This window comes from Lepidochelys kempii, chromosome 7, assembly GCF_965140285.1.
Source record: "Lepidochelys kempii isolate rLepKem1 chromosome 7, rLepKem1.hap1, whole genome shotgun sequence".
Lineage (NCBI taxonomy): Eukaryota > Metazoa > Chordata > Testudines > Cheloniidae > Lepidochelys > Lepidochelys kempii.
The window spans coordinates 40,065,498-40,092,531 of record NC_136386.1 but is presented as its reverse complement, the minus strand read 5'-3'; the positions used below and the strand labels follow the sequence as shown (position 1 = coordinate 40,092,531).

The following is a 27,034-nucleotide window of genomic DNA, read 5'->3' as shown; positions in this document are numbered from 1 at the left end:
AATTAATTTGGTGCTCACAATTAATAACAAATAACATTGGCTTGAACTATGAATAACACTGGGAGACTTGGTGAAAATTTCTTTTCACATCTCTGCCAAAGCATCTCAGTCCTGACCTGAAGGCTCCTGTGCTTTTTCATCCTTTGAGCAGTGACAGACACACTGAATTATTCCACACAGCAAACCAGATCTCCCTGTCTTGTCAAGTTGAACTAGGAGCAAGATCTGGCCATGGAGTGGCAGTGTTAGGAAGGTGCCTGTGAGGCATTTGTCTGCTCCTCTCACTGTGGAGCTGTCTGGGGTGCCAAATTGACCTCCTGCATCAATTAGAGCAGCCTAAAGGCTGCTCAGTTACACTAGCTACAACAGTTTTCTAGGGACTGCTCTGCTAGCCAAAGATTTTTGGAATATACTGTGGTCTGGTACGAGCCCTTCAGCCCACATCACACCCCTCTCCACCTCTGATATGATCCTGTGCCCAAGTGGAGGCTACACTGGCTTTACACCACTATTCCCTCTCCATCAGGGTAATCCCCAGCTGCCTTTTTAGGACAGCTCTCCATTGCCTTTGCAGTATTTTGGCACAAAGGGGATAAAGCCTGTGTGTTGTATTTATTTTTTATTTTTATTAGACAGCCCACTCATTTTAACTTGGATATTAATACCTCCAAGCACTGTGGTAGCAATGTGGTCCTATGGTTTTGAACCAATGGGAGGAAGGTAATATTTTTGGCAGCTGAACCATGTAACAGGAAAAGCATACACTGTGTACTTCCGATATTAGAACCAATTAATGCAAGAGTTAGACCAAGGTTCATAACTGAAGCAAGAAATCCAGCTTATCAGACCAGCTGGGATCTCTGTAATAGTGGCAGTCAATTTTTGGTGGTGCGGAGTTCACTGATATTAAGCAACCCCTGGCAGCAGGCTTATGGAGGAAGTTCTGGAAAATGATCCAGTCTGTGGTCCAGCAACAGGCTGAAGGGAGGTTTGGCAATCTAGCTAGATAGATGTACTGTGCTCATCAGTGTGGTACCAGAGTACCTTACCGAATTATACAAATCTACGTAAATGAACTACGAAGACCTACTTTTTTTCTTGTCTCACCCTATTCAGGGCCAGAAGGAAAAACATCACTTCCTTCTTCGAATCATCTATTCTTATTCCTCTCCCCACTCCTAATTATGTCTATGATGATCTTATGAGCTTATTTGGAGCAGCCTAATATGCTAGACTAAAGAGAAATCAAGGGCCTGCAGATTGTGTGTTTGTAAAATACTAGTAATGATAAACCACTACAGAGCTGTGTACATTGCAGACAAAGCCAAGCCAACTGAAAGGTAAGCAATCACTGGTACATTTTCAGAAGTTACCGCTGAGTAAAATATAACTTGAAAAACTGTCCTTTTCCTTGATTCACTGAGTTTTACATGAGTAGAGATGAACTGTGTTGGAGTTATAATCTGCCATCCTTATTTATGTTGAGTAGCACCTTAACATATGAGTAATCCCTTTGTGACCATCCACACCATAAAACACTAACTCATTGTGAATGAGAATGGCAGAATCCTTTCAGTTTTGAACTAAATTGCTATTTTTAATATAGTAGAGGCTAGCAGTGGCTTCCAGTAATACAAGTTCCAGTAGATACAGTGATCTGGACTATTACTGTTGAAGGTGTATTATTTTTGTAACAGCATTTGCATGCCTTGGCCAGATTCTTAATTGGCCTGTGCCTTTTGCAGTGCAAAGTGAGTGTAAATTGTTATCACTTGTAGCATTTGACATCCACTTTACATACATGTGGACTGGCTCACGTGACTATCCAAGGTGCTGGGCAATGGAGAATCTGACCCCTAATTTTAAGTATTTTTCAACATCCTGATTAATACCTAGAGCATGAATGCCATTTCCCATTTAAAGAGTTACAAATCCTGGAATCTGACAATTCAGCAATGGTGAAATTACCCTTCTCCCTGCCTGTGTTCCTTATAGGCTATTCTGAACTGTTTTATTCAATTTTAGTTTAACTGACTCAAGCAATGGAACTTCCACCGCTTCCCTGGCAATCTCACTCATTACGTTTTCTAACAGACCTGATGGTTAGGCAGATTATTTTGGACACACGTCCTCCAGTTCCCTTTGCTCATTTTCACCGTTACTCATAGCAATAAGTTTTTGGGTCATCCTAGACCATTCCCACCTCTCCCTGTGGTTTACACCCTTCAGATACATAGAGAGTTACATTTCCCTGTTAGTTTCCCTTTGGCATAGAAGAGAGGCTGCTGTTACTTGCTGCTCAGGTTCAGAGAAGCTCCAATGCTCTTTAGTAGAACACGTTGTTCTGATAGGACCAGCAGAACAGCACCAGAACCTCAGAGATTCCCTGATGCTGCTTCCAGTCATGCAAACAATTGCCCCAAAAAGGTAGTGGAAGCGCAAGCAGAAATTGTTCACATTGGTGGTGCACCTGGGAGCAGAGGAGGGGCAATGTCAAGTGGGCCTTTGTTTCTTTTTGTGAGAAGGTCGGAAAGTGCAAATGCTGGGGCAATATCCTTACAATGTGTGTTGTTTATAAACCTGGTCTGTGATTATGGAGGAGGCTGAGCCCTCTTCTGTCAATAACCTGGCCCAAGCACCCTGCGTGAGATAAGTGTCTGCTTGGTTGATGTGTAATGCGACGAATGTCACTTTACTCGCCAGTGTGTTGCTGACAAATGTTTCTGTCGGACTTTCAGTGTGTTTGGAATTCCTGGAACCATCCAGGTTTCTTTCTCTGGTTTAACACTGGGCTTTCCAGCTAAGGAGGAGTCTTGCTGACTAATTAGAAAGCTGAATGAGAAATTACAGCCATTTGTGTGACATCTGAAGTTAGGGACTTGACAGATTAAAATCTTGTAGATGGTAAGGAGAAACATGCTCACATGGACCAGAAGTACATTTTTACATGCTGTACTCAAAATAATGTGAGATGTGCTATAAATAAACAATAACAAAGTACCTAGGCTCTGGAGAGAGAGAGTTTGAGAGATGGAATTAGCAAAGTACATATCATTAGGGAGAAAATCCTGCATGGGCACAGAGGGACTGGTATTGTTCTGTTGAATGGGGGAAGGCTACACAAGGTGCTGAGCATTGTCGGTGGAGAGTAACATCCAACTCCATTGTGGCTCCCTGCACGCTGCTGCTTCTCAGTAAGGTTAGGGACAAGGCAGGCAAAGGCTGGGACCACTCTTGCTCCAAGGCCTTGTCACAGGGTGACTGGCCCTTTAAGGAGAAAAGGGGTCATCCCCACTGTGCAGTAATTAGCTGCTTCCCAGCCTGCGGGGGTCTAATGGGGTTATGTGTTAGCCTGATGAACAGTTGGGGCTCATAAAAAAGGGCTGCAAGAACTCAGTGAGGGAGAGGAGCTACAGGAAGCAGGTTGGGCTTCTGTGGGTGGCCCTGAGGTAGGGCAGGAAGGTTCCTGGGAGAAGCTGCTAAAGTCCTTTGGGTGGGAGGCAGTGGCAACCTGCTGCGAAACAGGGCCTGCAGGAAGGAGGAAAGCCCTGTAAAGCAATGCTTAGCTAAGAGAGCAAGGGAGAATTCTGCAGGGCCTGGGGGTAGAGGCCAAGAGCAGGGGACTTTAGTAAGTGGTAAGACTGCGAGAGCGATGCCTGGGAGCTGGTGCTCAGTAATAGAGCAGGGCAGGAGTTTAAGGTAGCCCAGAAGGGGCCAAGAACTGAGCACCAACGGAACTACAGAGTAACGCCAGAGGGGAAGAAGAACCTTTTGTTTGGACTTTTAGTAGTCCCATCACCCAACCCGCATCACCAACACCGAGGCATGAGGAGAAGATCAAGGGGATGCACCCCATGGGAGGAAACCAAAGCATGGCCACCTTATGCCCTGAGGGAGTGCCCTTCAGGCAACAACTCTGTGACAGGCCTGGTGGGTAGATTTTCTTTAACCTCGACTCCCAGAGCAGTGAGCTGGGCTGGGCTCTGGAGAACTTGGCTGTGAATGAATATAAAATTCTTGCTGTGTTCTTGGGTGAAGAGATATGGATAAGTAAGTGAACCCAAGAAGCCTCCTGCCCCAATTACTTGTAAAGGAAAAGCACCTTGTAAACTATTCTAAAGCAGTGAGTAGACACTAAGGGGTTTTCCCAAATAGATTGAATCTGTTTCTCAGCTTTTCCAAACCATGAAATAATGCAATAAGTGGCCTGGGACATTCCTTTCCACAATATGTTGGCAGCAGTTCCATCTCCTGCTATTCAAGTTCCATCTCCTGCACATTAGAAAGCTTTACTGAAGAATCCCTTTCCCAGGAAAATGCAGTGTTCCTGAGAAATGTAGTGCCCTGAAGAAGTGCACTCCTGGAAGCTGAAGTAAACACATTATCCATCTTTCAAAATCACAGTGCTCAAATTGGGATGAAGAGGTTATTTTTCAGCTGTGAAAAGTGGAGGTTAGCACATAATCACCTATCCTCCCATCTCTGTCAGTTCTAGCACTGGAACGTTCTTTTTTCTCTTTGTGGTTTTCTTTGCTGATTTACTAAATGTAAGGTAGCTTCCACCCCCAACCCCTCAAAAAAAAAAAAAAAAGACAAACAAACAAACCACACACACAAAAACCCTAAATACATTTTCAGTAAATGTATAAATGCCTTCCCTCCTTCAGGCGTTTTATCTTCCAGAGCTTTGCTATTGCACAGGTGTGAAAGCATGATAACTGAAAAGGTGCACAAACAGAGATAACCGGTAGTCACAGGGACTTTATAGAAGTTAGCGATGGGAGAGAGATCTTGGGCTATCTACATTCCTTTCCCAACACAAGAATGGTCCCTCTTGGACATTTTCCTCTGCTAGAAACATGTTCCCTAGCCTCCTTCTCCCACCCTACCCCTCATCACTTGTTTCTCCCATACATTACATCTTGACAAGCTAATAATATAAGGTCTTGGGAGCTGCCGTAGCCTTTTACTAGATGCCAGTACAGTGCTTAGCACAATGTTGCCTAGACCTAGATGGAGCCTTTTTGTGCTACTGTAATGCAAATTATGTTAATTTGCCCAGCCTAGTTTTAAATATGCCAGTGTCAGGTCAGCCAACATTCCTCTTGTGATGTTGTTAACCTGCAGCATAAGGGAGTTCAACATTTGTTCTAATATTCATTCTAAATTTACCTTGTCTTCATTTGATCCCATTATTCTTAGTCATGTGCCTGGACAATTCCTCTACTTATTTGGGGTTTACACCTTGCATACACTAAAAAGAAAATAAAGTCTTCCCTCTTTATTGTAATTTAGCCAAGTTACACACACATAACTAGAGGTGGGCAGAGAACAAACCCCACACCTTCACATTTCTGGATTTGTGTGTTTGGGTGCAAATCACAGGATCCGAGTCCACCCTGACTATTTTGATTCTGGGTCAAATTCCAATCAGGAGAGGCCTATTGAATTTACCAATTCCAGCCAAAATCTCCTGAGTCGCACTCCTAAGCCTTCGCCATCATTGAATTTCATGCATTGTGATCAAGTGGTACTCCCAACCTGCTCCAGCCACAGTCTGTGCAGACTACACAAGATCACTCTCACCCTCTTCCTGAGGACACAATCCCAAGCCTTCTCCGCAAGCTGGGCTGTTCCTATGGTTCCTTCTGTAGAGCCCCTCTGTCTCAGACCTGAGTTCCTTCAGTCCGGAGAGCTTCACCTGTTCCCAGCATTTCCCCTTATATTCAGGATGGTGTTAATGAGCCACCTCTGCCAGACTGAATCAGACTGAAAACAGATGAGCCCTGCCGCGTTACTACCAGTAGCTCACAATCTGAGGTCCTTTCTTCTTGCTGTGACATACAGAATGGGATTTTCAGACATGCACAGTGTTAGATTAATTTTGCTCCCATTGGGGTAAGTGATAAAACTCCCATTGACTTCATTGAGAGCAGAGTTAGGCCAGTGCTGAGTACTCTTGAAAATCCACCCGTAAGGATCCTGGGGTACTGTTCTTTGTAAGGTCAGGGTTTTCCCCCAGTGTCTTTGGCTGAATGTTTTCTCGGTTATTATGTTGTGCCAGTGAGCTGCTGCCCTCCACTGCATGGGTGTCTACTTTTCAGTGGTTCTATGTGAATGTAGCTTTGAGGCCTTTTAGGATGGCTACATGCTAAGGGAATGTTTATTAGTTTTAGGGCTATTATTTCCTTAATGCAGTCACCCAAGGTACCTTGCAGCCAGGCAAAGCTTTCAGTAGGTTACATAATTAAAAGCACAATTAAATCTTAATGTAATCCATGACCATGTGACATGAACTCAAATTATAACTGTCAGCTTTGTGATTTACAATGTCTTACACTGAGAGACAGAACTTCAGTGAGGATTAAGTAGAGCAGCGCCACAGAAGTCAATTGATCAGTGATGTTTTACACCAGCTGAGAATCGGGCTCTGAGTGTTGTGTAACAGTTGTTTGCATTGTGCTTGTGTAAAATGAAATCAGATTGTATAATTACTGTCTAAAGGGGTCATCACAAAACTGTTATGTGTTTCTCATGGGTATCTCCTGTATCTCACTGGTTGTTTAATTTCACGAAAGATAATAAACATCAAAGGCAAGAGAGTATATAGAGAAAAATAGCAAAGATGGTTAGATAGGAATTTGAGAAGTTGCAATAGCCATACTGCATCACCAGGTTCAATTTCCCAACATTTCTTGCTGCTCCATTATAACACAATGCACTGAAACAGACTATCTTGCTTTACTCTGTTACACTGCACCTACAACTTTCAAATGGATAACAGTGAATCAGTATGTCCTCCACTATTATAGTTTTTATCCTTGGCTACAGGGTTTTGCATGCTGGGATCAAAGCCAGGCTCTCTCTAGCTGTGTTTGTACCTTGTAATTGCGGGCAGAGTTCTAGCCTGGTTGACTTGGTTGGAGTGAATGGTGGGATGTTGTTTTTTTTTTCTGAGAACTGGTCTGGCCATGCCTTGCTATGGATTTTCAAGGTCCTGACATGGACCACAAAATAAGGAGGCTGTGCTGTTTAGGGAGACTGTACTGGATGAAACCCAAGTTGAGTTTAGATAGGGCTGTACGTACTTCTGTAGGTGATTCTACCCCTATTGTGTTCCAGGTCCCTGTGTATTAAACCTCTGTGTCTCTGAGTCAGTCTTCAAGCCTTACACTGAGTAGTATATTACTCCACAGACACAAGGGGACTATTTGAGAACATAGGTACTTTAAATGGGGCTACGTGTGGCAGATTCAAACGTTGAGTGTGTGGATACCATGAGGCCAAAGTAACATCAGCTTCAAGTACCAGAATCCAGCAAAGAGTTCATAGTGTTATTCTATAGCACTTACTGGCCGGATTCTCTGGTCCCCCAACTTTACTTTGTACATGGTGTATGCCTGGTGCCAGTCAATTGGAATGACTAGCATGTAAGTTAGTAACCTGCTCTTACTTGCATGGAGCAAAGTGAACTTAAAATGCCTAGTGAATCTCCCCTGTTTAGGGGGAACCTTTCCTGGCACAGTGCTGGCTCAGTCAACCTACTCCAATCTCTTCTACTGCAGCCTCACCCCTCCACTCAAATAAGAACCCAAGCAGCATGTTGGGGAGGAAAGAGGAGTTGAGGGGATATTTCAGAGGAGACGAGGGGATGTGGCAGAGTTAGATCCCATCATGCCTGATTCTCTGTTGGCTACATAAGGTCCCAGAGGATTTACGCAGGATCCGCTGCAGTTTTAACTCACACTGGGGTCGGAAACTTGGGACAGGCCGCAGGGACTTTCTTTTTGTTCTTTGTCACAGTGTTTAGAACAATGGGGTCCTGGTCCATGACTGGAGCTCCTAGGTGCTATGTTAACACAGATGATTAATACTACTAATAATTAATAATAAAGGAACTGTGGCAGCCCCCCTGTTCACTGCACAATCTCCGCTTAGATGCAGTGGAGAATCGAGCCAATACGTATTTTTATGGGACATAAAATACTTCCTCTTTTTTTAGTGATGTAAACTGCAAAATACAAGAATATGAGCAGATCTAGCCAAAGGTGGCAGCTAGACTGAATTGAAATTTTACCAGGACAGTTTTCAATCCTGAATGCTTCCTTCTTTTGAAAGCTGTGCTTTGCTGTCATTATTTAAGCCAGAGTCTCAGCAGGAGAGCTAAGGAACTGGAACTAGGGGAAGCTGTGTTGTGCCGGGTGAGAGAATCGTGGCTAGACCTTGTGCGAGGCTTTCTCTGTCTTTCTCCCATGTATTCTTTGCATACATTGTACTTCGTGGCTTAATTATATGTTCTGTGCTTGTTGCTCGTGGCTTCCTAAGGGAAAAAAATCTTTGTTTTGTTTAAACAAGGAACAGACAAAGCAAAGATTTTGATGTAACTGGAAAAGCTTTGAATACTCATTTAAATGCTAGTAACTCAAATTGATTGGCACCATGTGTCTTTTTAAAATGGGAGCAGCATGGCTAATCACACTGGTGCCGTAAATATTCTCCACACTCTTCTTTGCAAATGCCTGATAGTGATTAAGTGATTTTTAGAGGCCTCAGTTTTGGGGGGCTCAAATTGAGACACCTTACAGGGACGCAATATTCAGAACGTGCTGAGCACCTACCCTCTGAAAACAACCCCTTTAAAGTGTGTCAGGTTGAGGGCCCAAAACTAGCTACTTTTGAAAATCCTTCCCTCAGTGCAGCAGTTATTTCACCAGTGGTGATGCTAGGCATAAGCACAGCAAAGCTGCTGAAGTGGCTCCCAATTTAATAATGCCCCCAAAATACTGTTCATCTGTTTTAATGTGGACTTGTTAGCAAGTGTATTAATATGTGTTGGGTTGGTATATCTTTTGGTTTGTGGAAACAATGCAATTAGTATTTTTAGGGTGTGGCTGAGGGATAAGGGGACATTCCTGCTTAGTGCCCCCAAGGGGCTAGCATCGCCTCTGCATTTCATGACCAGGGATTTTGTGTGCAATAAGAAATCACCTTCTAGCATGTGAATGTCTGGCCATGGAAATACAGAATAGGTATCATTAATTTAAAAAGATGCTAAAAAAAAAAAAGCTTCAGAGCTAAAGAACAATTTAATTTTGAGGAATTGCTTTGATCGCCTTCCTCTGTAGCATGGGGCACGGGTCACTTGCTGGAGGATTCTCTGCTCCTTGAGGTCTTCAAACTACAATTTGAGGACTTCAATAGCACAGATATAGGTGTGAGGTCTTTTTTAGGAGTGGTGGGTGAAATTCTGTGGCCTGCATTGTGCAGGAGGTCAGACTAGATGATCATAATGGTCCCTTCTGACCTAAATATCTATGAATCTATGAATCTATGATAAATTTGAGATCTGGATTTTCTGTTTTGAAAAAAACTCAAAAAAGCAAAATTTGTAGGATTAAACTCACCTAATAATGCCAAATTCAGACTTAGAGTCAGAGATAGCAACTCTAGTGGTTCCAGTTGTGGTTTTCTCCCACATCATGTTTGAAATTGGTCCATAGGTCTCCAACTGACTACAATGAGCATGGACACGTGCAACCACAGCAAGATCAAGCCCAGGCTGTTGAGTCCTTTCAAATTTATTTTTCAATAATGCTTTTACTAAATTTTGAAAAGTTGTTGTCATAAATATAAAGGGAAGGGTAAACCCCTTTGAAATCCCTCCTGGCCAGGGGAAAGCTCCTCTCACCTGTAAAGGGTTAAGAAACTAAAGGTAACCTCGCTGGCACCTGACCAAAATGACCAATGAGGAGACAAGATACTTTCAAAAGCTGGGAGGAGGGAGAGAAACAAAGGGTCTGTGTGTCTGTCTATATGCTGGTCTTTGCCGGGGATAGACCAGGAATGGAATCTTAGAACGTTTAGTAAGTAATCTAGCTAGGTATGTGTTAGATTATGATTTCTTTAAATGGCTGAGAAAAGAGCTGTGCTGAATAGAATGACTATTCTTGTCTGTGTATCTTTTTTGTAACTTAAGGTTTTGCCTAGAGGGGTTCTCTATGTTTTTTAATCTAATTACCCTGTAAGATATCTACCATCCTGATTTTATAGGGGGGATTTCTTTTTCTATTTACTTCTATTTTTATTAAAAGTCTTCTTGTAAGAAACTGAATGCTTTTTCGTTGTTCTCAGATCCAAGGGTTTGGGTCTGTGGTCACCTATGCAAATTGGTGAGGCTTTTTATCCAACATTTCCCAGGGAAAGGGGGGGTGCAAGTATTGGGAGGATTGTTCATTGTTCTTGAGATCCAAGGGTCTGGGTCTGTAGTCACCTAGGCAAATTGGTGAGGCTTTTTACCAAACCTTGTCCAGGAAGTGGGGTGCAAGGTTTTGGGAAGTATTTTGGGGGGAAGGACGCGTCCAAACAGCTCTTCCCCAGTAACCAGTATTAGTTTGGTGGTGGTAGCGGCCAGTCCAAGGACAACGGGTGGAATATTTTGTACCTTGGGGAAGTTTTGACCTAAGCTGGTAAAGATAAGCTTAGGAGGTTTTTCATGCAGGTCCCCACATCTGTACCCTAGAGTTCAGAGTGGGGGAGGAACCTTGACAGTTGTGAGAAAGGAAAGCTTGAGATCAGTTAGCTTGTAAATGCCTTTTGTTACATGTTTGTACAGTGCCTAACAGAGTGGGGGTCTGGTCTATGACTGTCCCTAGGTTCTGCCACAACCCAAATGATACATAAGGATAATTGCGATAGATGTGGAGGAAGAGTCCTTGCAGTAGCATGATGACACAGATGATTCTTTGTTTCATCCAAGGCTGGTCCAAGCAAATCTGGGGCTCTGGAATTGTCCTGCAGTGAATTCCAGTCATAACCAGAATGTTGTGGGTGAGGTACAACTATGTGTCATAACACACCATTTCTCAAGGAACTAACCCATCTCCCATGTTGTTCAGTGTATAATGCAGAGTAGGCTCCTTGGCTAGATCATTTTTAAGCACGTGGCAGAGCAGTGTCAGTGTGCTGTGTAAGTGTGCTTGCCCTTGGGGCACTGGAAATTCAGTGTCTGTTCTGGAGGAACGTTTGATTGATATTACCAGCTGGATGTGTCAGAGCTACTTCCTCCTCAACCCTGGGAAAACAGTAGTCTAGCTGGAGGGATAGGGATTGTTGATATGAGGGCGCTCTGGATGAAGGCAATGAGCCAAGTTAAGAATGTTTAGTATCACTGTGGCCTATCCCTTTTCCAGGAAAAGGAATATGTCAAATATACTTTGGAGGCTTCCCCCCTCATTTGCACAACTTTTTTAGGTCTCTTATATATTATGTGAAACCCCACAATGGCAACAGAAGCCTCCTTGATCACAAGGCTATATTCCCTTTTAGTATGATTTTCTGCATGTTTATTCATAGCATGAAATATGCCAGGAGGCAGCAGATGTTTGATCATTGCTTGGGCAATTGTTATCATGTTATACCCATCTTCCACTTGCCTACCTGTAAAATGGTGCATTGATTTTTAAGGTCACACTTCTGGGTTGTTGTTTTTGGTTTTTTTTAGAGGAGGATTAGGAGACAAGGCTGGAAGTCATACTGAACCTAATGCAACATGCACCACAGCTGTTCCTATGCAGTTGAGAACTGGATACTTTAAATGGGCCTTTAATCAGCACATAGACTTTGCTCTGGAGCCAGGGAGCACTGGCCTCATTTTCAGTTCCAGTGTGCTGATAAATTCAAAACCTTTCCTCTGTTCTTGCTCTTAACTTCATCCTTCCCTCTTCAACTGAAACACATCCTTCATCGAGTACTGCTTTGTTTGAGAGAGAAAGTGAGCTGGTAGTGACCCCTGTTTTGGTAGCCTAACACTCAGGGGTGAAAGTGGACCAGTACGGGGGAGGGCCACCGGGAAGGCACAAGGGACAGCAATGCAGCGCTTTAACGTCATTGCCACTTTTTCTCCCCACGGCCTCCCGGGCCACTGACTGGGGTGGGGGGTGAGGGCAGCTGCACCGGGTCCAGTGATTTAAAAGGGCCCGGGGCTTCTGGCTCCTGCTACAGTGGCAGTGGCCAGAGCCCCGGACCTTTTTAAATTGCTGCCGAAGCCCCAGGCTGACCCCCTCCCCAACCCTGCCCCTTCCACCCGAGGCCCCGCCCCTTTGGCCTCCATGCTGGTAAGAATAATATTTAATATTACTTTCACCCCTGCTAACACTTCCCATTATGAAAGATTCTTGCAATTTTTTGAGAAGCTCTAACATCTCCTTTGTTTTCAGCAGGACTTTGAAATTCAGCAGGAAGAAAGCCCTGGCAAAGTTACTTTTCTTTGACCCATAAGACTCCATCCAGGTTTAGCTGAATTAAAGGCTTCGCTGAATTAAAAAATGGTTAAAAATGACCATTTCCCTTCTCTCTCTTGGGTTTCTGAGGAAAATTTGGTTCGTGCACCAAGATACCTAAACAGGAGCATTCTAAGAAGCTAGGTCCATGCCTCCATCAAAGCAGCCGCAGCAGTAACAGCAGTATAACACTGAACCTGGAACACGTGCAAGCTGCAGAAGCAGCTGTTGCAACAGCGTGAGGGGTGGGATGGGTGAGAGCTTGGACAGGCTTTTGTCTTCACAACCAGAGCACCTGACCCAGTACATGGCTCCAACATCTTGTCTCCTACCAAGGGTGGCAGTGGGAAGGGGGGGCAGAGGTACCACATGGGGAAGGAGCCTGTCTATTTTGGGGGGAAAAGAGAGAGGGCTGGGTCAGGCTTTCCCCAACCACCACTTGGAGGCAGTGCATGACATAAGTGAGTCATCTCTCTGGGATAACGGCCTTCTCCTGCTGTCAGCTAATGTACTTAGTCCTTCAGTTAAAATTGTAGCAGTCCGAGCAATGGTGGTGAATGGTCAGGGTTCAAACCCTGCTCATGATGCAGAAGTCATTAGTTGTACAAAAAGTCTTTTTTTTCTTTTTTTTATACTTTTTTCCTTTAAAAATAGGAAATTATATTAAAAATAAAACTGTTAAACATTATTTATTTGTCTGTACAACCTTAATTCACCCTGTTTGTTCATATGCATTATGATACAGTCCTTAATTACATGATCACAGGTTTCCCTCCCCCAAGACCTCTGCCTCATTCAGTACTGGGTTGAATGCACCAGGGAGCAGAGTGAAGGTTTTTAATGTAGATTTTTTAAAAAAAGGAATAACGTTATATAATGTAAAATATTTGGCTTTAGGGAAGCATATCCAAAGTTATCTGAGTGCACATATGTAACCCATGCAGGCTTGGTGTGGCACTCTGTCCCCCTCTAGATGGCACTTAGCCCAGCTAGCAATTGCTGAGTCTGCTCCAGCCTTAGCTAAGAGCCGTGTGACTTTTAGCTCATGCATTAGAGACTCATTCACTAAGCTCCAGAGGTCCCAGCTTCGATCTCAGCTGCTGACGACCAGGACCTGTCGGCATTACGCATAGACAGATAGTAGAAAAAATTAATAATGATACATTGAATCTAGTGTCTTTAACACAGGAAATGAGTACTTATGAACTTTAAATTAATTAATCTTCGCGGTGCCACTGAGAGGTAGGTTAGTGAATATCTCTAAGATTGCAGATAACATTGAGTGCAGATCCCCAAGGAAGCTTTGTTCAATAAATGCGTAGAAGTTTTAAGGCAGCAGATGAAAGGTATACAAAGAAGGAAAAATGAACTAGTCCATTCTTTCCCACTTGGCAGATTTAATGTGAATAAGGATTGGTCTCCCTGGGCCTGATACTCTTGTATCACTCCAGTTTTACATCACATATGCTGAGCTGCAGAACCCCATGTTGTTTCTGTGACCAGAATTGATGGAAGCTTAATAAAAGGGTGAAAAGGGACCTAAGTGGTAGAGAGTAATTATTCTGCAGTATGCCATTGGGCACATGGCTAATTACTTGCTAGAAGCAGTTTAGAGTTCGCTAAGCACTTTGGTATCTCTGGATATGTAATTAATACAAAATGCCATTTTAAATCAACCTCAACTGCTGACTTCAGACCCTGACAGAGTCAGCCTTCACTGCTCTGGTAAATTCAGTTTCCTTTAGAAAAGTCTTTTAATTCCCCATAGATGCTCTCTTAATTTTAAAAGGAGATGAAATCCCTTAAAGGGATTCATGAAATGGATCACTTGTGCAGAAAGAAATTCTTGTTCCTACTCGTAACCTCTTTATTCACTGTATCACAGAGTGTTATGTTTTATTTACAGGGTAGGAGGGGGTTGGCAAACAGAATTGGCATGATTTGTGATTCCATTATTGTTGCCTACTAAAAATGAGAGCACATAAAAATGGCAGCTGCCTGCCCAAGACAAGAAAATAATTCTAAAGTTGGGGAGCTTGGTCCTTGGCTAAAGTAGTGCACTGAGATTCAGGAGACTTGGATTCTATTTGTGGCTGTGCCACGGATTTCCTGTGTGAACTGGAGCGAGCCACTCGCTTTCTTTCAGTTACCCATCTACAAATGTGGAAAACTAGACTGCCTTTCTCCCACCCTTTGTCTGAAATGACTATTTAGATTGGAAGCTGTTATGGGCAGAAGCTCTCTGTTGCTATGTTTGTACAGTGCCTGACACAATGGAGCTTTGTCTCGGTTGGGGCCTCTTGGTGCTACTGTAATACATATAATAATAACAGCAGCAGTGAGAAGTAGGAATCACATTGCACTTACTACTTCTAAGCCCTTCTTTCTCAGCATGGTGTATTCTCTGTAGGCAGTTGCCACTTCTGTGTCCAATTAAAGCAGCCTTCCTTTGACCCAAATGCTGTATAATTATTTTGTTTGTAGTTTTGCTAATATTCTAGCATTTCACTATCACAATTTTTTGTAGACGCAGGGTGTTAGCCATATCCGATGGAATTGAACATATTGGGAATCTCCGCTGGGAATTGGCATTATGTCTCCTCGCTGCTTGGACTATCTGCTACTTTTGCATTTGGAAAGGAACAAAGTCAACTGGAAAGGTAAGACTGAAAATGCTCTGTGTCCTCTGGGGCACTACAGGACTTGTAGTCTCAGAATACATGTGAAAACTAAGTACTTAGCTTGAAGAGGAGGAAAATGAGAAGACTTTCCTACTCCAAAAAGGAAACCTGTAAATGTGTGGGGCTTGATTCTCTCTTACCCTGAGCTGTGTGATGTCATTTACACCTGTGCAAAGTGGGTGTAAAATGCTACCAAATCAGAACAGTAGTGTCACGGGGAGCTGGCCCCATAAGGAGAGAGGGGTCTCAGTCTACCTGTGACAAATATAGGTGAGGAGAATGAAGGTCATGTGACCAGTGGGTCAGGTGACCCAATCAAGCCTGCAGTACATAAGGAAGCGACCTGGAGAGAGGAGATGCTACAGATGGTTGCTGCCAGATGTAAATATTGCAGAGAGTAAAACGGCTCCTGCTGGTCCCTGAGTCAGCAAGGTGAAGACACCAATGGGGAGGAGGCCTGAGGAGAAGGCAAAGAAGGCCAAACTCCAGGCTCGGAAGTGCTGGGAGAATAGGAAGATGGATCTCAGAGTGGAGGGGCTCTGCCCAGCATGAGACTGAGATTATGTTATGTTAATAGACCAAACCCCAAGAAAGGGGGTGTTATTGGACACACGCCTTTGTGGAAGTTACTGAGGAGTGTGAGTGAAGAGGAAATGGAGGCAGAGTGCCATAGAGCCACCCTAGGCCAGGATGGGGCACTCAGGAGGTGACCGACCCTGTTTCAGGGAGCATTTTATATCCACCTTGCACTGGTGTAAATGTCTATACGAGATGCAGGCAATGGAGAATGAGGCCCCTTGCATTTTGCCAGTTCTGTTTTGGGTGAGAAAGTGCAAGCTATGTTTTCTCCTGAACACACCATATCGGACTATATAGACCTTTGCTATGTTAAATTTACAGATGAGACCAATGCCAAATTCTGAAGCTCAGTTGCAAGGCTTGGGTGAATTTTAACAGGGAGATGGGCACACAGCATCCAAGACGTGAATTTGGTCTTAAATTGGAAGGTGTTGCAAGCATCAGTGATGACAGGGAAATAAAACAAAGACACCAACAGAATTTAGAAACATAGGCAGCATATAACAAAATTGAATTCATCTGGAAAAGTGAAAACTAACACCTCTGGAAATAACAATGCCCAAGAGAGATATCAAGTGGGAGGAAGAAATGTTGAAAGCAGTCTTACTGGAAAAGACCGAAGGGTGATGATGGGTAACCAATTAGATGAGAACTTGCAATACCATATTGTGCCTTATAAGCCAGAACAAGTCTCTGCTAAATATGCAACAGAGACATCGCTTCACAGACTAGGGAAGCCATCTGGCACTGGTGAGGTTGCACATGGAATAGTGCATGGAGTACTTCAGTAACAGAAAGATATTGAGGAACAGGAGAGGATTCATAGAAAGAAGACAAAACTATAAAGGGTCTGGAAGGCCTGGTTTTGGAGAGAAGATAAGAACTAAAAGTGTGGAGAGGTGGTGGTGGGGGTGGGATGGCGGAGGGAGGAATGAAGCAATAAATGTCCACGTGTATTTGAAGCATGTACACCAAGAGGTACAGGAATGGTTTAGGGGGCCACAATGAATGGGATGAAATTGAGCAAAGTTTGTTGACTGTCAGGAAAAATGTCCTGATAATCAGATCTATTAGGTTGCAGAGCAATCAGTCCATAGGGAGGGGGTGAAAGCCCTATCAATGGGGAGTTATTTTGTGTGACTATGCAAAACACTTTCGATTATACTATAGGGAACAGGCATGGACTGGCAGGCAGAAGGCTTGGGTGACCTCAGACAGCAGGTCTTTTACATCTCTGCTTTCTATTGTTTTTCATACACGTACTAGGGCATGTTCCTTTAGCTTCCTCTATTTCTCCAGAAATGGATCTCTGACTTAACCTGTGAAAATGATTAGTCTAGCTGATAGACAAGAAAGCTGTTTTAATACCATGGCGCATACCAGAACGCAGTTATAAAGGAAGAAGAGATGCTAATATGCAGAAGGAAGGAATTGTTTTATTTAGGTGACATTTTGATAAGCGTGTTCAGCATGAGGGTGGCTGTGGGAGGGCCATTTTGATGACAGCCCGATGGAAAGTCATTTCTTTTCTATTCAGTTGAAATGTTTTGGTAACCTGTTAATTAAGCAAATAGCCAAGCCATTACAAAGATATTGAGTGTGGGGGGAAAGAGGGGCTTGATGGGAATTGAGCATCCAAATCCCCTATATGGCTTTAGAAATCTCAGCCTGAAACCAAAAAAAGTTGAAGCTGGAATTCTCTGGGAATTAGGAGGCAAAGGCTCATTACAGACTCATAACACTTCGGTTATGTACAGCATTTTTGTGCTCAAATAGTTAACAAACAACTAGGCAGCTGCATATGTAGACACATATGAAAATTTAATGAATAATATCAAAAGTCCAGCTCTTGCTTTATGGTAAAACAGTGTCTTTTGTTGCTCTGTTATGATAACAATGGACTGTGTTTTGGGGACTCTTTCCATATATGCAGCAGCAGGTTAAAACTATAATTTCCTCAGGAGCGCTAGGTTTAGGGGCATATCTACTGTCAGGCTGATACATCGCTGCCACAGGCAGGTATTTTCTGGTGGCTGTAGGGTGGGTTCAGATCCTCTGTACCCGAGTGCATTTGCTGTAGTTTGTGGTGCTCACTGCTACCTGTGAAATGGGCAGTAAGGCACTGTAGGAGACTGCCAATGTAGGAGCCTATACGGGCAGAATATCTGTGGGATGTAGCTCACATTCAGCACTGCCCCTTTCCCTCCATTGCTGCTGCTCTTACTCGGAATGGAAGTATTTCACCTCACAAGTTTTCAGTATCATACCTTAGTTCTGATTAATAATTAGGCCCTTCACCGGAGACTCTTTTCCAGTGTCTTCTCTAGGCGAGTGATGCATTTTTGTTCTGTAAGAGGAACTACCCTTTCTGGGGTGGCTGAAGGATTTCAGCCCTCTGAGAATGATTGTTCTTTCTTCTAACAGAGGACTGTGGGAATGCATGTCTTCTCACTGCCTCCACTGACTGGTTGGCCAAGTTGGTACACCACAATACTGTGTTGCTGTCAGCACTTCATTATGATTAGGGATGACAGAGTGGTTTCTGGGTATGCTGCAGTTTTTATTCCTATTATAATGGTGTTTTAAGTTTCTTTCAAAGATCTTCCATTTTTAGTCATTGACATGGGCTTACACATAGTGTATGCTCATTTTTATCTATATGTGCTGGGAAAATTTAGGATACTTCCAAGTTCTGTCACTAATAACAGTCATCTCTAAAGCAAAACAAGACTTGTATTTTTTTTAAAAGTACATCTTAGGTATAGCTTCAGAATGTACAATTCTTTCATACTGCCACTCCCGCCCCCAAATAAAACACCAGTTGCTTCCCTACCACCATATTTACTAAATATTAGATAACTACATTATGGGCCTGAGTCTCAGCTGGTGTAGATCAGTGTAGCTTCCCTGACAGCAGAGCTGGCTGGGAATTGGAATTTCCATTCTGTGATAAAATGCCAACATTTTGGGGTAGGGGGGAAAGATCTTTCTAAATTAGAACAACAAAAATGCTGAAATTTCAAAATTTCCCACAAGATAAAAATTCAAAAAAATTTCAGTTTGGGACCATTGAAACTTTTTGATGTTTATATTATATTAATATATTTAATATTTATGAATTAGATCTGGTTGGAACATTTTTGATGAAATATGCTGCTTCATCAGAATTGAAATGTCTCAGGGAGATGTATCAGTTTCAACCAAGTTTTCAACAGGAGGATTTTTGAGGTTCAGGATGGACTCTCTGGCTGTGGAGCGAAAGAGAGAAGGGGTGAGAGGGTGAAAACCTACCTTTTGGATTCAAAAAGTCATGTTTTTACATAATTCTGTTTCATGAAAATGTTCAAAAGGTTTTGGTTGTGTTCCACATGGAATGAAAACCAATTCTGAAACCTTGAAAGTTGTCACAAAAAGGAATTGTCATCTTCTGGACAGCTGTAATATAAAGATATTAAAATATTTATGTTAATATTGCATTATAAAAGTCAAAATGATAAATTTGAAATGAAACATTTTCAACTTTCTTGAAACTAAACATCTTGACTTTTTTCCACTCAAAATTTCATTAAAATAGCAACATTCCCACACATTTCTATTTTGATGAAACTACAGTTTTAATGGGAAAACTTGTTCAAAACTTTTCAACCAGCTAAAATTGACATCAATGGAGCTATGTCTCTTTACTCTCACTGAGGATCTGGCTTATTGATAATTTACCTTTAGATCAGCTTGCTGTTATTTGACTACTTGCTTACATACTTTACAGACTAATAATGCAGTGAATGGAGCAAGATCAAAAGGAGCTAAAGGTGGCAATATAACGAGACACAGAAACATAGGAATTGCCACACTGGGTCAAATCTGAGATCCATCTAGTCCAGTAATCTCCATTCAACAGTGTCTACCACCAGATGTTTCTGATGAAAGTTTTCAGAGTAACAGCCGTGTTAGTCTGTATTCGCAAAAAGAAAAGGAGGACTTGTGGCACCTTAGAGACTAACCAATTTATTAGAGCATAAGCTTTCGTGAGCTACAGCTCACTTCCTCAGATGCATATCGTGGAAACTGCAGCAGGCTTTATATATACACAGAGAATATGAAACAATACCTATTCCCACCCCACTGTCCTGCTGGTAATAGCTTATCTAAAGTGATTTCCAGCACAAATCCAGGTTTTCTCACCCTCCACCCCCCCACACAAATTCACTCTCCTGCTGGTGATAGCCCATCCAAAGTGACAACTCTTTACACAATGTGCATGACAATCAAGCTGGGCTATTTCCTGCACAAATCCAGGTTCTCACATCCCCCCCACCCCCATACACACACAAACTCACTCTCCTGCTGGTAATAGCTCATCCAAACTGACCACTCTTCAAGTTAAAATCCAGGTTAAACCAGAACATCTGGGGGGGGGGGTAGGAAAAAACAAGAGGAAACAGGCTACCTTGCATAATGACTTAGCCACTCCAAGTCTCTATTTAAGCCTAAATTAATAGTATCCAATTTGCAAATGAATTCCAATTCAGCAGTTTCTCGCTGGAGTCTGGATTTGAAGTTTTTTTGTTTTAAGATAGCGACCTTCATGTCTGTGATCGCGTGACCAGAGAGATTGAAGTGTTCTCCGACTGGTTTATGAATGTTATAATTCTTGACATCTGATTTGTGTCCATTTATTCTTTTACGTAGAGACTGTCCAGTTTGACCAATGTACATGGCAGAGGGGCATTGCTGGCACATGATGGCATATATCACATTGTAAGAACCGGCAGTAGGCAAATGTGGGGTAATCTGCCTTCCAAATTAGGTTTTACTCTGGTCTCTAGTAGTTAGAGATTGGTGTAGCATTTTTTCCAAAATGTTTGTTTTCATTAATGATGATAATCCTGGATATTCTTGTTATCCCTATAAATTCCTTTTTGAATCTTGCTAAGTTCTTGGCCTCAATGGCTTCCTGTGGCAGTGATTTCCACAGTCTAGTTACATGTTATGAGAAAAAAATATCCACTTTAATCAGTTTTGAGTTTCCCATCTTTTCATTTAATTGGACGGTTCCTTGCTCTTGTTCTATGAGGGAAGGAGATCCGAAGCTTCCAATCTATCTTTTTTACAGCATTCAATATTTTATGTACTTTTGTCATGTCTCTGTTTGTCTCCTTTCTGGTCCTAACTATCCTAAATAAGTTTTGTCATCTGCAAATTTTGCTATGTAGAGAGATGTGAACGAACCACGTTTCTCACTTGAGTCCTAACTTAATCTCTTCGGGCTGGTCTAAACTAGGCAGTTACATTGGTAAAGGTACATCTCACAGAGGTGTGAAAAATCCACACCCCTGAGAGACGTAACTATACTGACCTAACCCCTGGTGTAGACAGCACTAGATCGATGGCAGAATTCTTCTGTCAACCTAGCTTTTGACTCTCGGGGAGATGGATTATGTACAGTGATCAGAGAGCCCATTGATGTAAGTAGTGTCTACACTGAAGCACTACAGCTGTGCTGCTGTAGCATTTTAAGTGTAGACATACCATTTGTGAGAACAAGGCTGTATCCTTCCTGCTTTCAGCAAGGAGTTGATTATTAGAATAATGCTTCCTATTCCTAACATACAGGATTCTGTGAATGCAGCTGGAGAAACTTCAAGGAACCTTACCATTAATAAGACATATTACTAATAATATATTGCATTGCTAGAGTGCTTATTCATCATACAGCATCGCTGAGATACACCCATTCAGGGCTGGGGAAGCAATAGTCAGCTAGTGTGCAGTCTGCTGCATAACCACGCGGGAAGTGAGAAGATTTGGGCGAAGACATTTGGACATACCCATCGTCTTCTAAAATATGCCACTGTTTTTAATGCCCTATAAAGAGCCCCTCTTCTCTACGCTATATGTGAGCTTGTAATGAGAAAGGGCTGAAGCAGTGCTGCAAAAATTAATCTGGTTCCAGGCATTCGTGGTGTTTCAAGCCTGAACTGTAGAACACTGAGATACCCCTCCAGCTTTGCATTCTTATGTATAATACCCTGTCCTAATATTTGAAAAGCATTAACAGACCAGGAGGAAAAGGACTATTTAAAAGTGAATCTAGTACAACAAGGAGCAGTAGGCTTGGATAAAAGGACTCTGTTTAGATGGTGAGGATTAGACACATAACCACCGGGATTATGACCCATGAGTTTGGATGGATTCAATGATTCAAATAAAATAAAATACCACCTCTCCCATTCCTTTGTCCAAAACTTGAGTCAAACCCAAATGGAAAGCTATCCTTCTTTGGTTTGCAGTTCCCCTGTACCTCTAGGTTCTGACCAGGACTGGAACTGGCAAAGTACAGCACTTTGTGAAAACCTCTTATGGAATTTCAGGGACCAGCTGGAAGGTACAGAAATCTCTCAAAAGAGCTAGTTCCTATGAGTTCATCAGCCCTATTTTAGATATTGGAGTGGTTTGAATAACCATCTGAACATTTAGCTGCTTATCCAGACTGTACTTAACCTGAGAACCTTTTGCGGTTCTCCCACCGCTTGTTTTGAGTTACCTGACGTTAAACACTACCTTAATCCATGTAGTGGTGTGATCATCCGCCATAACAAATAGAAGCAAGCGGTGGTAGATTACAAAACTCAGCGGGTCTGACTCTGAGGGACTAAACTAAATAAAAACAGAAATGTTATGCTATCCCAAGAAAGGGCAGGGAAAACCACCTCTTCAGCAGACAGCAAATGTCTACAAGAAAAACCTTCATCATCAACACTGGTGAAACATAATGCTTCCTGTGAGATTCTCTGGTGTTACTGTATACAATTGATGCACTCAGATACTTAGTGATGGGAGCCAGCTAACAACTGGATAAATAAGATCTTCACATTACCATAGAATGTGTGAGTGGATTGATTAAGAAAGTCCCATGAGTCAAAACATGGAATAATAGAATAAATAATTATTACATAAATATCTTCTCATTAAATATTTATAACACATTTTCCCTAATTATCATTACCTTCCTGTTTTGCATTACAGTTCTAAAAAGGATCCTGCTTGGTTAACATAATTGTTTGCAACTCATTTTAATAAGATCCCTTAGAGGCTTACTCTGCAGTGCACTTACCACACAAAAACTTAAGGACAGGAGAACTGCTGAATTGTTTATTTTTGACCTTTATTAGTCATTCTTGTATTCTACTTCCTACCATGGCATTACTGAAAAAGGTATAGAAACCTTAACAGGGCAAAAGACTTCCTTGTCCCCTAAAGGAACTATGTTACACTTTTACCTACAGTAACAACATTGGTTACTGGGTTGAAAGTGAGGGCAGAATTTGGCATTTTTTCCTTAAAGTGCAGACTTTCCCTGCTGCTTTCTATATGCATAAATATCTAAACCTGTGACATTCAATGCAGCTCCTCAGATTAATGGCTGTGACTGAAGCTTGTTGTGTTCTGCTTGACTGGGGTTAGCAAACTTGGTTTGAGACAATAAAACTTCCTAATGGCACCTGATTTGGGGGGTTTGTCACAACATGAAGCTCAGATAAGGGTAAAGATTCATGAATCCCTTAAGTGGGTTTATTCGGATTAATGGTTTCAGGTCAGACTCGGTGAAATTCACACTTTCTAGCAGCCAGATCATTGCACTTTTACTCAGGCTGAATAATGTCTTTCGCCTCAAGAAGTCCCACTGATTAGTATGATCTGGTCCTAGGTAGATTTTCAGTCCAGGGTAACAGACCCAACAGACCTAGATAGTTAAGATACATACTTGATGAGCATCTGAGCTTTCAAGTGCTTATCCTAATAAATTAAACTCCAAACCTTTAAAGACTCACAGATCATTCGACAAATGAAGTTGAAACTCCACTAGATCTGGTTAAAGTTTTATTTTCTTGTCAAGGGAAATCCATGAATTTAGACGAGCAGTCTATCCGTACCTGTCAACTTTAAAAGGCAATATTTAAGCTGTCAGACCCAGCATTGGCAGAGTATAAAACCATCCTTAGCTACAGAATTCAACAAATTCCTTCCAGTCCTCTCCATAACCTCTCCCCTTCCTCACTCACAAGCACAGCTGGATAGTGTGAGGTGATTTATGGGCATCTTTCTGTTCTTCCTGTCAAATTATTTGATTATCCAGGTTGGACGAGCAGAACAGAGGACACAGTGCTAGGGGAAGAAAAATTATTTTCTTTTCTCTCTCCTTTTGCTTTACCTTTTCAAAGAAGTGACATTGTTTTCAGAGGCAAATGTGACATTTTTGATTTCTTGTACTTGGCATTCAGCACCGGAGGATCTGAAAGCTTAGCTTTCACATAATTACCACCTGCTATTCCCTAGGGTTCAGATCTTGAAATGGATCTCCCTGGGCAGAATCTAGATCTGTATTAGTGTTCTTTTAAGGAACAGCCCTCATGCAGCTTCCCAGCACACATGGGAGAACGCCCACTATTACATTCCTTTATGCTGTCCAGCATACTCCCTATTTGCATGCTGATCTCATTCTATGTGCCAGTCAGGGCCATAGCTCCATCATGTCAGCACCTTGTCTAGGGTGCTGTGATTGGAGTGGGCTGTGCAAGGAGAGGAAGGTGCCTTTTAACTTCTCCCCAACTGTATGTATATCTGCATAAGGCCATGATCCGGCCTCTAATTTACTGCAAGGGAATTAATCCTCTTAAGTTGGGCGCAGGGCTATATTGGTCCCATTAGAAAGGTTGGTAGCAGACTGCGGTGACTTTACTCTGCCCCATATTTTAGTGTCTTTGAAATTGTTGACCTCAATATCCTGCTGTGCAGAAAGGCTTTCGGTTTGAAACTACAGTGACCCAGTTCTGATCTCACATCAGCTTTACACTGCTCTGACTCCACTGACTTCAGTGGAGTGACTGCTGATTTATAATTGTGTAAGAGAGACCAGAACAGCCAAAACAAGAAGAAAATTGAAAAGTTGATACAAATTTGCTAGGGATTGGAGCAAAGTATTTAACTAAACTCTGTGCACTGCCTTCCTCTGAGTCTAATATCCACTAGGCTCTCCCTGAAAACTCCTAGCAACATATCTTGTGTGTGCCAAAACATAAAGGTCAGAAATAGCTCTCCATACCTTTTGCCCGTCAGTCAGCTACCCTCCCATCAGAAGGAGTTAAGCTCTGCTTGCCAGCAGTTAAGACTCAGTCAGTAGTCCCACACAGAAAATGAATTTTGCAATAGAAGACTACATAAAGACTCTAATGGATTCAATGAGGCAGAAAGAAAGAATAAAGGGACAGAAGAAGAAAATAAAAGAGAAAGATGTGTGAAAAAAAAAGTGGGGCCCATTGTAAGGGCCCAGGAAAAGGAACTAGGCAGCAATGATTATATCTCCTGAAGTGTCTTTTGTTTCAGCCTGAAGTAGTAGCAAAGAATAGCTCTTCATGGTGAGGCTTTAGCACTCAGTCCAAGATTGATCTCTGTATTCAGAGGAGGAAAGTAGAACGTTCATGAGATGCATGCAGAGTTTCTGCTTTCCAACTGCCTCTGTGTGAAGTTTTAAAACAGCTACTGAGATTCCCCCCCCCCCCCCCCCTGTGCAGCTCTGAGCATTTAAGGACATCTCTGAGCTGTTAGCTAAAGAGATCTGTATGCAGTGCTGGCGAGCATTTTTCACAAATTGTGGTTGGTGATTGTGGACAGCTTTAAATTGTAATATTAAATCAAGATAATGCAATATCTGTTTCATTTGTTTGCCGCTAGCTTTCAGTAGCAGAGGTCCACCTTTACTAGGAACTGTGGCTTAGAGGATGTCGACACTTCAGAGACTATATCAGCATAGCTACTTCTCTGTAGCTATGCCGGCTTGGTCCTGAAGTGTAGATGCCGCCTACACAGATGGAAGAGTTTTTTTTCATTGGTGTAGGAATACAGTAGCTATGTGGATGGAAGAATTCATTATTCTACCAACATAGCTGCATCTGCACTGGGGGTTAGGTCAGCATAGCTGTGTCACTCAGCAGTGTGGTTTTTTCACAGCCCTGACCCAAGGAACCTATGTCAACCTAACTTTTAAGTGTGGACCTATGGCTACACTAGAGAGCTTACAGTGGCACAGCTGCACCGATGTAGCTGCGCTGCTGTAAGCTCTCTGCTGGAACTGCTCTAAGCCAACAAGAGAGAGCTCTCCCATTGGCTTAATTAATCCAGCCCCTTTGAGCAGTGGTAGCTTCTACTACCCAAATAGCACTGTCCACACTGGCACTTAAGTCGGCATAAGTTATGTCACTTGGGGGTGGCTAATTCACATCCCTGAGCGAATAATTTATACCGACGTAATTGCAGTGTGTACATAGTCTTATTTAGATAAGAGCCGACTCCAAGTTCATTGAAGTCAGTGGGAGTGTATCATACCCTAAATGTGACAGGAGGATAGCTTGGCGTCCAGGGCCATGTAAGAAGGCTGGGGGAAAGGTATAATGCAATGTACCAAGCCAGGGCATGAAATAGAAACAACCCAACTGTTAAAACAAAATGAAAAGTATTTTCTGAAAATATTAAGATGTAGTCAAACTCAATGAAATAAAATCAGACATCTGCCTCAAGGAAAAGCATATTGTTTTAGTAAAGGTACCATAAATGAACTTGTACCTGGACCGAACTTTCTAGAAAACTTTCAGACACTTTAACATTTGTTTAAAAAATAAACTTCAAGCCAGCAAGCAAGATTTTAGTGTCTGAATCGCTTCACTCCGTTTCTTCCTTATGTTATTTCTTTGTAGTTAATCATGTTCCTCCCCAATCAATTACTCCAAACCCCTCCCCCACAAATAAACACATGCAAACAGAAAAATGTCAGATGGAAGCCAAGCTACAAAACAAGACAATAGGTCTCTGAGGGGGCACATGCGATCTGTAGGTAGCATGGCATTTCAGGTGCTAAAGCATTGTTGGTGGTGGTTATTTTGGGGGGGCTTGGCGGGTGAAGTACAACTTATATTTCTGCTGGGTAACTCTCTGTTCGGTTCTATGAAGCCAATATTGTTAAAACGAAGATTGCAGAGTTAGGCCAATCGACAGCCTTGTTCCGCACATGCAGCACCCTTGAGTATATGCCTCCTATAGACTTTAGTTTACATATTAGGAATATTAGACCCATTTTTAATAGAAGCAGTAAGAATTCCCCCTAGGAGTTCTGAACGTAAAATGTTATGTACCAAGATTGGAATATAAACCTCAGGAATACTCACATCAGCATGCCCGTTTATTGTTTGGATTCTCTTAAAGATACTTCTATTTGATTTTCCTTTGGTCAGGTGAAATAAATTACTTAGAATGAGCCTGTGAATATACAGGGTGGCCAGCGCCTCACCTGGTGTAAATTGACATAGCTCCATTTGCTGAAGATGTGGACAATTAGCATTATTACAGGGATTTCTGTGATATCCATCCTCCTAGTATCTGAGTACCCTACACATGGATTAGAAATACATCAAAGTTCCCTGGTGGGAGCGCTGCTCAATTCCT

At 42.4% G+C, this 27,034-nt stretch overlaps 1 protein-coding gene across 9 annotated transcripts in view; it reads left to right on the top strand.

Annotated features, from left to right (window-relative positions):
• The window catches only part of SLC6A11 (solute carrier family 6 member 11), a 280,391-nt gene that overhangs the window by 123,815 nt on the left and 129,542 nt on the right, over positions 1 to 27,034 (top strand). For all 9 annotated transcript variants that reach the window (XM_073352322.2, XM_073352324.2, XM_073352321.2 and 6 more), the window contains one exon: positions 14,806 to 14,938. In XM_073352322.2, coding sequence (XP_073208423.2) covers positions 14,806 to 14,938 — 133 coding nt within the window. The remainder of the gene's footprint in view (positions 1 to 14,805; positions 14,939 to 27,034) is intronic.